Source organism: Pseudopipra pipra, chromosome 4, assembly GCF_036250125.1.
Source record: "Pseudopipra pipra isolate bDixPip1 chromosome 4, bDixPip1.hap1, whole genome shotgun sequence".
In the NCBI taxonomy this organism is placed as follows: Eukaryota; Metazoa; Chordata; class Aves; order Passeriformes; family Pipridae; genus Pseudopipra; species Pseudopipra pipra.
Window position 1 is genome coordinate 47,320,733 of NC_087552.1, and position 13,328 is coordinate 47,334,060.

Sequence of the window (13,328 nt, forward strand, 5' to 3'; positions counted from 1 at the left end):
TTATAGAGTTGAAGTTTTTAGCTGACAAACTCAAATGTATTACATCAGTTTCCTGCTGTTCTGCACACTGGTGGGTGGTGGACCCAGTTTGAGGACTTTGCAGAACAAGTAGTTGACATACAAAAGCTCATTGTTCAAATGCCCATCTTTCCCGAAAGCTAAAGAAGCAGTGTTATAAGGGGTCACTGACCACAGGATTTATTTTGACTTTCTTGCAATTCGATCTGGCCCCTGCAGTTTTACCCTGTAGCTTTCATCCTACTAATATTGGTGGAGTAGCACCACATTAATACTTAGAGCCAGCATACTGCCCCAAATGTCAAGCCTTTCTCTTAGAGAAACTGTTTTCTATCCTCTCCCCATTCTCAGCCCTGAGTGGATTAGATAATTTATAGTGTCACTATTTTTCATGTTACTTTAAGTGTTTCTCTTATTTTCACTGCTTTCTGAATTACTGGAAATACAGAAGATAAATGGTCAACGGAGGTTTAATTTAATTTTGTCATTCCCTTTTCTTAAACAGGGCAGTACCAAAATTTATGAAAAGAATAAAGGTGCCAGATTATAGAGACCGAAATGTCTTTGGAGTACCGCTGCAAGTCAATGTCCAGCGCACAGGGCAGCCTCTTCCACAGAGCATTCAGCAAGCCATGCGGTACCTCCGCAACCACTGTCTGGATCAGGTGGGTTTTGCTGTACTCTCATCCCACACACATGCAGCACCCAAAGCCCAGCTTTCCATTGATTTTTACTGTTCCTGGGTCAGACTGAAAAAAGACTCAAAACAGGACAAAATAGATAATGTGAGGAAAGCTTGCCACGAAATTAGAACCCGTACATAAGAAGCTGAAGACCATGCTTACCTTTCAGATTTGCTGGACTCATTGTAAATGTATTTACTTTTATATGTATATTTAGGTTGGACTGTTTAGGAAGTCTGGAGTCAAATCAAGAATTCAGGCTTTGCGTCAGATGAATGAGAGTTCCACAGACAGCGTCAACTACGAAGGCCAGTCTGCCTATGATGTAGCAGACATGTTAAAGCAATTCTTCCGTGATCTCCCTGAGCCTCTCATGACCAACAAACTCTCTGAGACCTTCTTACAGATATACCAATGTAAGTCATAAGATTTCTGCAGCAGATGGCAAATAGTCATTTGTGTAGCAAGGGTGGAACTTTGTAACACTGCTTCTCTGGGCACTACACGTGTTGCGTTTCTCCAGCAAGTTACAGTTCAGGGTGCCTCATAGGGAATGGATTTTTTTATATTGTAGTTGTATAAAAATTTATAGTAAAAGTTTTTTTCATTTCACCTTTCTCTCTAGTTTGGGAACAAATGCAAATCCTCCATCACTTGCTCTAAATTTTCTTCTCTTCCTTGAGCATACTTGATATTATGGTTTGAAAATAAGCCATATCTGATATGGCTAAGTAAACAAACAGAGCAAACACTGGATGAACAGAGTTTGAGGCTTTTGAGGGGATTGGCAAGGCTGCCAAAAAATTTCTGCTTTCTTATAGTTCATATTCTTCTATTCTTCACAACTGCTTAAAACAGCTTCTAAGCTGTAAGCTTTTCTGTTACTCACTTGTAGCTGCTTTACCCATAGGTACCATAAACAGAAAGTGCTTAGAGTAAATCCCATAAAGAATAGAGTTTATCGATGCTTGTGAAAAAATAATCAATCCTTCTGAGATGGCATGTTCAACTCAGCAAGGGAGGCACTCTCTTGTGAGCTAGATAAATTGAGTTCTGTATAGATGGTAATTTTGTGCTGGATCTTTTCAAACAACATACTGTCTTTCAGAAGTTTTTTTCAACATTGTTTCATTGGGAATATTATCACTTTATAAAATGGCCAAAAGTGAATTAATGTTTGGTGACCAGAACCAAAGCTTTTTGAAGCATTCATGGGGGTCCAAACTGACTGATGCACTATGGGCATCTTACCAGTCCTGTGGTTTCTCTTTCTAACATCACCCCAGCTCTCTCCCCATGTGTTCTTCCGATGGTAGTACAGCTACGACAGAACTTACTGCAAAAACACCTTCTTTGAGTCCTTGCTGTACTGTGTGCTTTCCTTATGATGAGGGTTATAAAAAACATTACAGGAACTTCCTTCACAGCTCTGTAGGTAGAGGTGATAGTTTAAAAAGAAAACATACCATTATTTCAGTGCATGCATTTTTTGTATGTTTGGATTCCCAAGCAGGTTTATGTAGAAAATTAATCAGACTCTCCGCTCCCATGTATATTAAACAACAGCTCTGGGGGTTAGAGGCAAAAAAGTTTGACACAGCATTGCAGCAGTATCTGTTCCTTTCCTTTTGCAGGCGGTAGGTCTGAGGAATCCCCAGAGATGGTTGGGAAGTATTATCTCTGTTTAAAGCAAAGAGCCTTAAAACTGCTGTAAATTTTGCTTCCCTTCAAAGGACAAAATTTCCCTTTGCTTTGGTGCTGTGCTCCAGGCTGCACACTGGAATTGTCTGCACGTGCCTTACATTTGCTTTGAGCTGATTGAGGAGAGAGCATGGAGAACGGTGGATTTTTGCTTAAAACTGCTTTCTAAACTCACCTGCTAGCCTTATAAATTTGCTGAAGCCCAAAGCAAATACCAATTAAATATCTGGGTAGCACCGCATATATTTCAAGACATGCAGTGAGGGTGGTAGGGTGCTAATGAAGATATAAATGCTCCAGGACTCAGACTCTGATGTTGTCTTCAGAGGTGGCTTATTGGAAATCCCTTCGTAAGAAGCAGATCTGGTCTGGGTTATTTCATTTTTGTTCCCCTCAAGTTTGGAGGAGAAAGCCTTACATAAAGACACACGTCAAATTTTTCCAATGGCTGTTTGTTGTTTGTAACCAAGGAGCTGTTTAATGGTATGGGACTTCACAGCGTTGACTTTCTTTTTCCACTGCATGACTTTGAATGATCTGCTCAATAAAGTAACCCTCTGTGTTTGGTAAAGCACTTTCTGCATATTTTATGACATCACTGTTGAAAAGGTTTGCTAGCCAGTTTATTTAATTAACTTACCTATTCTAAAATGCATTCAGGTTTTAAGTTTCTTTTCAAACCAAAGAATTTCTGAATTGGCTGGACTGTGTTTGCTTGTTCCCTGCCTGACTCCAGGCTTCTGTCATTTTAGTGCATCTGTGGGAGCATGTAGCTGTTGAACCTAAATCTAAAATTAACTCTGGCCTAGGCACAGCTTCCTCTTGCTTGCATTTCTTGTGAGGCAGGAAATAGCTGAGGGTAGTTAAACTAGTGGGTTGAAGAAAATTCCTTCATGTTTCCTACAAATGGTATGCATCCTGAAGGAAATCACTTCAAACTAGAGTCAAATATTTGAAGCTGGAGTTTGCTTTGGGATGTATTCATGCTGTGTGTGTGGAAAATCAATGGGCTGATGAGAGAATTCCTAATATTATGCAGATGTGCCAAAGGATCAGCGTCTCCAGGCTATCAAGGCTGCCATTATGCTTTTACCTGATGAGAACAGGGAGGTCCTCCAGATTCTTCTCTATTTCCTGAGTGATGTCACAGCTGCAGTGAAGGAAAACCAGATGACACCAACAAACCTGGCCGTCTGCTTAGCGCCTTCCCTCTTCCACTTGAACACTCTCAAAAGAGAGAATTCTTCCCCAAGGTATGTCTCTGGGGAGCAGGACTCACTGCTGATGGTCCCGTACTACAGCTAACAGTGACATGCAACAGGCACGGTCTAGCATTGACCCTACCAGCTGTGATCACCTTGGACACCTCGGGGGCAACAGGTGTAGAATGGTTATGGGATCCTGCCTTTTGCTGGAGATTCGTTACAATATAATAAAGATCATAAGAAGATAAAAAACAGGGGTGGGGGAGGGAATTCCAAAGAAAGGGTTCAGAGAGATTAGCAAGAGAAGTTGACAACACCATGCCAATATTTAGTCCCAGGTAGCACTGCTCTAAATCACCAGTAGATTAGGGAATCTTAATGTTTTCTTACCAAGCATGTCTCTTGCTCTACATTAAATAACTAGATATGCATGTTTGTGTTTTTTTCCCCTGTGAAGGGTGATGCAGAGAAAACCAAGCCTGGGAAAACCCGATCAGAAGGACCTAAATGAAAATCTGGCTGCAACCCAAGGGCTAGCTCATATGATTGCTGAATGCAAGAAGCTCTTTCAGGTAAAACACCTGTTTGCAAAATTGATGGGTGAAATATTGGCCAACATGTCTTAGATCTGCTGTATAATGGAAAGCCAGGAATGTCTCTTTATTTTAATGAAGTTTAATACGTGATAAATAGCTTTTAAAAAAAACTTTGCATCCTGATCTGTGTGCATACATGAATTAGAAATAGTGCCAGAAGAAAAGGAAGTTGTTCTGTTGTCACTGGTGCTCTAAAATCATGAGGCAGTTGTGGGGTTTGTCACAATTTTGTTGCCCCCAAGCTACATTTGAAATACATTTTCAAGCTTTTATTATGCAGCCATGAGTGTCTGTGAACCTCAGCTCTAATTACAAAGCAAGAAGCTATTTCCAGGAATTTCAGTGCTCATATTGTACTTAAATTCCCAAGAGGTAGCAAGGCAGGCCACAAAAGCATCCTGGAACATGACACTGTCAAACCATAGGCTGAAGGGTCTGTAGGAACTAAAGCATGCTCCCTCTAGGGCCTGGGATGGAGAACCAGACAAGTCTCAAGTCCTGGTTTTCTTCACTGTCATCAAAGCTTTTCAGAGCCCTCAACTGAAGACGTGCCTGTCTCTTTTCTTGCGGCTGACAACTGATCCCTCCTTCCTTCAGTTTGCAGGATAAACTGCTGTGGGAATGAATCTAGTTGTGTAGCAAAGGGGGATACTCTAGAGAATAAAATAAGACACCCCATAAAAGAGAGACTAATTTGAGTTAAATCAAATCACAAACTTAATGTTGGCATTTCTTCACACTGAGTGCTTAACCTGACATATATGCAACCCATCACTTACAAAACTAGCATACCCATCCTTCTGTGGCTATTGAACTGCTGGACTAACTCAGTGACATGGGGAGAGAGAGCTGCAGGAGGATTATTTCACCCTTTTCACCCCTCAGATACCTGAAGAAATGAGCAGGGGTCGGAACTCGTACACAGAGCAGGACCTGCGTCCCCTCAGCCTGGAGGAGCTCCGGGGCGGCAGCAGCAACACCGAGCCCTCTGACTACCACTGCTACCTCCAGGACTGCGTGGAAGACTTGCTCAAAGAGATGAAGGAGAAGTTTAAAGGCTGGGTCAGCTGCTCCACCTCAGAGCAAGCAGAGCTGGCCTACAAGAAGGTATGCACCCTGTCATTCTCGCCACAGCTCTGGTTTTTAGCTCACTTCTCACACAGGATATTACAGAAGGTTCAGTGCACATCTTTACGTTGCAGATAGATTTAAGGAAAAAACCTCTTAATCTTTTGACACAGTTGCACACCATCTAAAAACAACATGTCTTTCAGCAGTAACATGCACTGATTTGTGTTCTTCTGTTTATCCAGCCCAGGAATGTTCACTGTATTGAATTTACGTGTCTTTACTCACATGCAAAGCCTTAACAAGCTGAGTGAGGCCTCCAAGCACTGTCACTATACAGGCAGTAGGAAAGAAGTTTCTGAGCTCTAATCTTGCATAGCTCAGAGCTCGCACAGGGAGAAGTGTTTCAATCAGAATTTTAAAAAATAAACTTGGAAAATTAGGATATTTTTCTGTAGCATCACAATTTAATGGGGGCCCATACTGGAGTATATAACTGTAACTTAAAAATAATTTGGACATCGGTGTGCAATGCCTTTGGCTGTTTGGAAAACAAACCTTAGTCTGAGCTTATGCCAAGCTTAGTACAATATGTACATATATGTGTGTGTGTATTCAATTTCCTGTATTTAGCCAAAACTAAAATAGAAAGGAAAAGAAAATGTAAGGAAGAGCAAAACTGAGGACTCCACTAATTTTCCCCAGGTATGCGAAGGTCCTCCACTCCGATTATGGAAAACTACCATTGAAATCCCAGCTACGCCAGAGGACGTTTTAAATCGTTTACTCAAAGAGCAGCATCTTTGGGATGAAGATCTTATAGAGTCAAAAGTAATCGAACCTTTGGATAGCCAGACAGATATATACCAGTATGTCCAGAACAGCATGGCACCTCACCCAGCCAGGGACTTCGTAGTCTTAAGGTAAGACTTTCACACGCGATGATGTTTATATCCTACACAGCCTTACCTATTTCTTTAGAATGTAAGTTATGTTGGTAAATATCTATTTTTTGCCTTATTTGAAGTCAGATGTCTGAATTACTGTTTGTCAAATATAAGACTTCTGTTTTTCTTCTTTTTTCTTAGAACATGGAGGACAAACTTCCCCAAAGGAGCATGTGTGCTTCTAGCAACCTCAGTAGACCACGACCGTGCTCCAGTGGCAGGTGTTAGAGTCAATGTGCTCCTGTCTAGGTATCTGATTGAGCCCTGCGGGTCAGGAAAATCCAAACTTACCTACATGTGCAGAATTGATTTAAGGTAGGAATTTCTACTTTATCCTTTGGTGGTGATAACTTTTCTTGTATAGTTTCAACACGGTCAGTGGACAATTTTGATGATTCAACAGACTTTAGCTTGGCCAGTAGTACACACTTCTCAAAGGTATGCACGCAGGTCTCTGAAATGTCACAGAAAATTGGCTTCAGTGCACATCTAGCAGCAGGTGTGGTTTGTGGCATTAGAAGCCTCTAGTATGTGCTCCACTATCTTTATTGGTATATAACCCCACCCCTTCCTCTTACAGTCATATTTGGATGCAAGGACATGTTAATTTTAATATTAAGCTAGTAAAGAGGACCAGACTTCTCATAATTTTTCCTCACTGTGGCAGACTTGTTTTGAGCAAGTCTATGTATTAATAAGGCTGAGCTGAACAGTGAGTGGTACTAAAAAGATTTCTTAGTTGGGCATTTTTTAACCAGCTAGATACGTATTTGATTCTGACTAAGAAAATGTATGCAAAGTTACTGGTACCTACTTCATCGTGACTTTTTCTCCACGCAACAGGGGCCACATGCCAGACTGGTACACCAAGTCTTTCGGGCACTTGTGTGCATCCGAAGTTGTTAAGATACGAGACTCTTTTAGTCATCAGAGTCCTGAGAGCAAGGAAATAAAATCCAGGTGACTACTGAAGAGGAACAGCCATGAGCTCCACACCTCAGCAATGTAGACATCGGCTGCAGACTGGACTGTGTACCATCTGCAGGTCATGTCATGAAGGGATGACAGCGTGAGAACTTGACTGTGAGCATTACTATAGGACTGTGGCCATACCATACACTTTAAAGCTGCTTCCTGTCTGTATAAGGTCTATAGTGTAGGCCTCGACTGGAATACATAAGAGGACTGTGCAAAAAATAAAAAATTAAAAAAAAAATTGAACTATTAGTGGTTTGAATTGCTTCTGAGAAGCAAATGTCTTTAAATACAAAATATATTATGAAATATGGTGGAGGCTTATCATTCCCATGTGAAATACTTAGCTTTATGTACATACTCATGTCATTTTATTTGTAGTGCATTGAGGGACTGGTGTATCCACTGGAATAGTTGGTACTCTTCAATGTGTTCTCACTGAGATAAGCAGAGAAAGGTTTGCACAAAGATTAAAGTGTGAATGAGTGTGTTAATGGTTGAAAGGATAGAAGAAGTTGAATTTGAAATGTGTCTGGTACACTGATAGGCAACCAGAATGGATTTTAGTATGCTGGATACAGTTAAACCTAGATTGGGACTCCTCTGTGGACTAGGAGTGGCCATCCTTCCCATGTGCCAGTTCTGCATTTTTCTCAACTCTAACCTTGTTAAAAACCCTAGCAGATGTTACAAGAGGCTTGCTTTGGCTACTGTTCACTCCTTATCCAGATGAACTCTTAAGAGTGATGAGCAATTCTATAGCAAGTCTAAGAAAATACACTTCTGAGCAATGTAGCAGCTTAGAAATGTCTATGCAATGGTGAGGAAAGGCAATAACATCAGTTGATAATTTGCCAAAAAATGTTCATTGCTTTTACTGCTACCTGCATTAACTGTAAGTCTTTTAATGAGCTTTTATATATTTAACTGTATTCTAAAGGCTCAAGAGGAAGAAGTCAACACTGGAGTTGTGGTGCTGGGAGGTGGCAGGACTCCTGCAGTAGCAGCTGGGGTGACTTGGCTAGGGAGAATCACACAAACACTCTCCTTACTCACCCTCCTTTGTCCATTTTCCTAAAAGCTGCATGTTAACATGAACAGAACCTGGATGTGAGCAATTTGGAGGGTTATGTTTGGGGACAGAAAGGAGGATGCCATTTTTTTCTTGGGTTTTGTTGTGTTTTAAACCCTTTGGGATATTTCCCCCTCCTTGAGAATCAACTTGTATGAACTGCAGGAAGTCCCGAGGTCCTCTGGAAAGGTGTCTTTCTGTAGGTTTTACTGTAAAGGTAAAGATTTGCTTTTGAGATGCAGTATTAAGTGATAAATGTATTTTGTGGCTAAGGTATGAATGAGTTGCAAGATGGAATCTTGACTGAGACTTTGTTACCATTGTCAGTATTATTTTAAGCTTTTTGATGAAGATTTTTGTATAATGGCAGATAATGTAATACTTCAGTAACAATGTTCCTCATGAGTAGGAAACTCTTGTATATTCCTCTACATCAAACACTTTTGAATTTGTAAAATTGTATGTTGTACATACCATTTTATTGTAAACATGTATACTTGCCCACAGTGTACTGTCAAACATAGATTAAGCATGATAAAGACTATTTAAAATATACCTGTATTTATACCTCAGATATTCTTTTTGGGATTTTGTACCTCAAGTATGTTTTCTATTGTAAATGTGCTTTACATGACTATGATCTACATGAGAGAAAGGAAAATGTTTAACTTGCTATAGATGTCTGTACAGAGTATACTCAATAAGTGCACTATTAAATGTTTAAAATTGGAGATGCATAATGAGTTTTATGTTAATCTGCATTCTTCCTTCTGCTCTTTTACCCAAAGGATGAGGTGTTTTTCTTACATTCATTACATGCTACAGCCAACTGCATGGCTACTCCCGCTGTCTCCCAGGCTGATATTTTGAGTATTGTTAAGGGCAGGTACCAAAGCAACTTCAAAATTTTTGGAAGACAAGACTGCGCAATGACAGACAACTGGACAGGAATATTCCCCACTCAATAGCTTCGTATATTTAAAAATAAGAAGAAACTTTTGGTTTGTTGCAGTCTTGTGGAAAGGAAACTCTTGAATTTAACAGGGCGGAAAGCAGACTGCTACTTGATAGGCAGCTGTATGCAATGCTGAAAAATAATTCACTGCTTTCCTATTTTCTACAGAGAGAATGAAGGCATGATGAGTTGTGGAGTCATAGGTTTGCTTTAAAAAATGCAAGTGTAAAAGTAATTGGAGGAAGTTAAAGCACACACAGCAGTGAAACGAAGCCAAAGTGAGAGCCAGAAGGATATACAAACAACTGACTAAGGTGAAAAATGAAGCCAAAGACAGCTGTTAATTCAAACAACTTTTTAAAGTTTTTCAAGTCTTAGCCAACAGAAATATAATTTGGGCATCTGAAGGAGGATTTTGATTTGGGAGGCCTGTCTGACAGAGCAGCTGCAAGGAGGCCTGCTGCCTTTCAGTTACCAACTGAATACCAATAGTTATCATTCTATTCTTTCTGTGCCTGAGCGTCCCAAAGTCTTGATCACTATCACTTCCCCCTACATTCCCCAGGGAGCACTGAGGGATGCTGCTTCACAGTCTAGCAAAAGCAAACCTCCTGCTGTCATGGTATTAGTTCTCACACACCACTTAAGATATACAAAAATTAAATGTCATACACAGATCTTCTGCAAATTGCTGGAGGCAGTGTCCTACAATCATAAAGAATGAAATCATGATACTGTCTTAACACAACAATGCATTAAATTTAGAAGACAAAATGCTAATTCTGTTATACCATAACTTGTTCATACAGCCATTGACTGCATCTCTGAAAAGTTACTTCCACCTATTTCTCATCTGTCAATCCAGAACTATTTCATTTCTCTAGCAAGAAAAGGTATCAATGTCTAAAATGATGAATAGCATAGCACCAGAGGTTAAGGTGAGGCACTGATGCAATGCTTGCATCCATGTGCCTTTTGCACTGAGCACTCTCCCAAGCACTTGAGCGTTGCTCACTTTCCCCTCTCCTCTGCACCATCCTACTGTATTTTCCTTTATATTCTGAGGCATCCAGAATGCTTGCGAGAAGTGAACTTGCAAGCTGAATCCAAGGACAGTAAAATACAATGAAATATGGGAAGGAATTCAAAGAAGAAAAAATTCCATCAAAAGATAAGGGCACCAAAGGGGTACATTTATACAGAGAGATTCAAGACATAATCTGGCCAGTAGACAAGGGGGATGTAGTATACTAGCACTGGAAGGTCATAAAAACACAGAAGAAGAGTTCAAACTAGTTGAGTGGGTGTACAAGTTGAGATAAAAAATCGTTAATGGAAAATTTGAGGCAGAAGGAAAGGAAAAGGCATTTTCCACGCAGCAAGAGGTCTTTAAGACTGTGAGACAATCTCTCCCTGAGAAGCAGCAAGAGCATAAGTCATTTAAAACTGCGCATGCTTAAACCCTGGAATTATTCCTTCCTAGCTTCCGTAAAGCATCACACATACCTAAAAATCACTATTTGCTATGATTATAGGACTTACCAGTTTTGTAAGTAGTGTCAGGTAGCACTGCCTTGTGAGCAAGAAACAGTCTAGTGTCGGAAATAAAGTAATTCAATTATTTTGGTAGTTGCTAATTAACAAGTCTTTAAGAATTACACTGGAGGTTGTGGAGTACAGTTTTCTTATGTTTTATTGAAGTGGACATTCACTGAAATGAGAAGATACAGTGCCTTCCCCCCATGGGCCAAGAGCATGAAGATCAGCATGGGGAGGTTACCACACAACTGGGAGAGCCCTTTGCTTTTCTAACATTTACTCAAAACCCAGAAAGACCTATAACAGATAAGGATGATTTCCCTGTCACAGAGGGAATCAAATCCATTACTTCATAGGCTTGGCATTTTTTTCTTACTCTAGAAGAAAAAAGCCTGCAGCAAGTGTGTTGTGTATGCTTCTCCAGGTACTAGTGTTTTACTAGTCACTTTGTTAGTTCATGTAATAAAAGGCTGATGTGGTGGGTCTGAATATCACAGTTGCTCCTAACCCACACAGTATTTCTTAAGGCTTTATAACACTAAAAATGGAAAAGTGCCTTAGGAACAGAATTCTCAGTGAATGAAAGAATACTACTATTCAAAAAACAGGTAGAGTGTAAAGTGCCAGTGCAGTTATGTATGTATTCCAGGGAGGCAAATTAAACAGCATTTTCTATGATATGATGAGATAAGCATGTTATAAGCATATAGACAGGATGATATAGTCTAGATGGCTCTGATTTGATAGGGCTCGTGCCTCATTTATTAGAAAAGTTGGAAGAAATTGGGAATCGAGAAAGGGTGGCCTCAGTTAAAACATTTGTCACTTTAGAGAACTGTCATTTTTTAAAATAAGACAGCTAGTAGCAGAATAGCAGAAGTAGATTATATTCATAACACAGCCCAAACTAAGATGGTGTGCAAGGTGTGTGTAATAGAGGAAGGATTCTTCTAAAAGGAAGAAGTGGCCAAACACTTCCAACATGTTTAGTGACAGCACTCTGAAAGATCTATTCAAAACAAGCTGATCATCTGGTAAGTATCCTGCTTTGTTTCAAAAACAGTTAAAAGAAAATAAATTTCAGTCAAGTCATTGTTATGAGCTGGTTAAACATGTAAACTTCAGCTAGGCTGTAATTCAAATTTATAGAAACACTGATGGTATGATTAGCAAAGTTGCTAATAGGCCACTTTTTTACCAACCTTTGGGAAAATCTGTACAATACAGCATATTTTAAGTATTTAAACATATGAAAAGGAATGCAAAGATACTAAAATATTTGTTTTAACTCAATCATTTGGTCTCCAGCAGTCTGTACTCATTTCTGTCTTCCAAGAGAACGTCTGAAGAACACGTGGGCTTTTTCACTTGTTATTGAAGCCTTTGTCACCTACATAATTTATCAACTAGGGCTTCCAAAGCATATAAAAAGTAATAAAGCATTCAGTAACAATAATACAAGCAATAATCCAAATTGATTTTGAATATGACACCTCAGTGATATGCCTACAGAGCTAGAACTACATTAAAATCTGTACTCAAGTAAAAGAAAGAAAATGGTAAAATTTACTGCCTATGACCAATTTTATTCAGCAGACAACAATGAAAACTGCTTTGTGATACATAGAAAAGCATCTTTGAAAGCCTTGCTAGAACTTCTTAAAAAGAAAGGGAGATTCATTAAGGTAATGTGTCTAGAAAATGGCACCTGCCCACCTTCTACTTAGACACTGCACTCTGTTATCTAAGACTGGTAGAAGTACATACAAATTGCTGAAACTGCCAACTCTGGTGCTGCCTCCTGTAAACCCACAGCAACAGTGAAGCCTCCTCCTCCCAGTGAGGGGAAAAGCAGATGAGGATGCTTGGTCTTACATGGTGAGAACCGACAGTAATTCTCTTCCTGTAAGGGCACCCCACCTCTGTGCCAAGCTCCTCATGGATTCAAAGGGGTACATAGAATTACAGAATCCATTTGGTCTGGAAAAGACCTCTAAGATGATTGAGTCCAACCATTAGCCCATCACTGCCAAGCCCTCCACTAAACCATGTCCCCAAGTGCCCCATCTACACATCTTTTAAAGAACTCTGGGGATGGTGACTCCACCACTTCCCTGGCCAGCCTGTTCCAATGCTTCACAACCCTTTCCATGAAAATTATTTTCCTAATATCCAATCTAAACCTCCCGTGGAAGAACTTGAGGCCGTTTCCTCATCTTGTCACTTTTTACCTGGGAGAAGAGACTGACCCCCATCTGGCTACAAGCTCCTTTCAGATAGTTGCAGAGAGTGATAAGGTCCCTCCTGAGCCTCATTTTCTCCAGGCATTCCTCATAAGACTCAATGACAGTTCCCTCAGGCATTCCTCATAAGACTTATGCTCCAGCCCTTTCACCAGCTCCTTTGCCTGTCCCTGGACATCCTCCAGCACTTCAATGTCTTTCTTGTAGTGAGGGGCCCAAAACCAAACACAGGATTCAAGGTGCAGCCTCATCAGTGCTGAGTACAGAGGGATCCAGTATAGAAACACATACTCTTAATAATGCAGGGCAAGTATTCAATTAAAGTA

General features: G+C 40.2%; 1 protein-coding gene across 5 annotated transcripts in view; it reads left to right on the forward strand.

Annotated features, from left to right (window-relative positions):
• DLC1 (DLC1 Rho GTPase activating protein) overlaps positions 1–8,996 on the forward strand; it is a 225,987-nt gene extending 216,991 nt beyond the window's left edge. For all 5 annotated transcript variants that reach the window (XM_064652803.1, XM_064652802.1, XM_064652804.1 and 2 more), the window contains 8 exons: positions 524–683; positions 919–1,117; positions 3,442–3,655; positions 4,065–4,179; positions 5,089–5,310; positions 5,977–6,194; positions 6,360–6,533; positions 7,062–8,996. In XM_064652803.1, coding sequence (XP_064508873.1) covers positions 524–683; positions 919–1,117; positions 3,442–3,655; positions 4,065–4,179; positions 5,089–5,310; positions 5,977–6,194; positions 6,360–6,533; positions 7,062–7,182 — 1,423 coding nt within the window. In that variant the 3' untranslated portion in view covers positions 7,183–8,996. The remainder of the gene's footprint in view (positions 1–523; positions 684–918; positions 1,118–3,441; positions 3,656–4,064; positions 4,180–5,088; positions 5,311–5,976; positions 6,195–6,359; positions 6,534–7,061) is intronic.
• Positions 8,997–13,328: the final 4,332 nt, after the last annotated feature.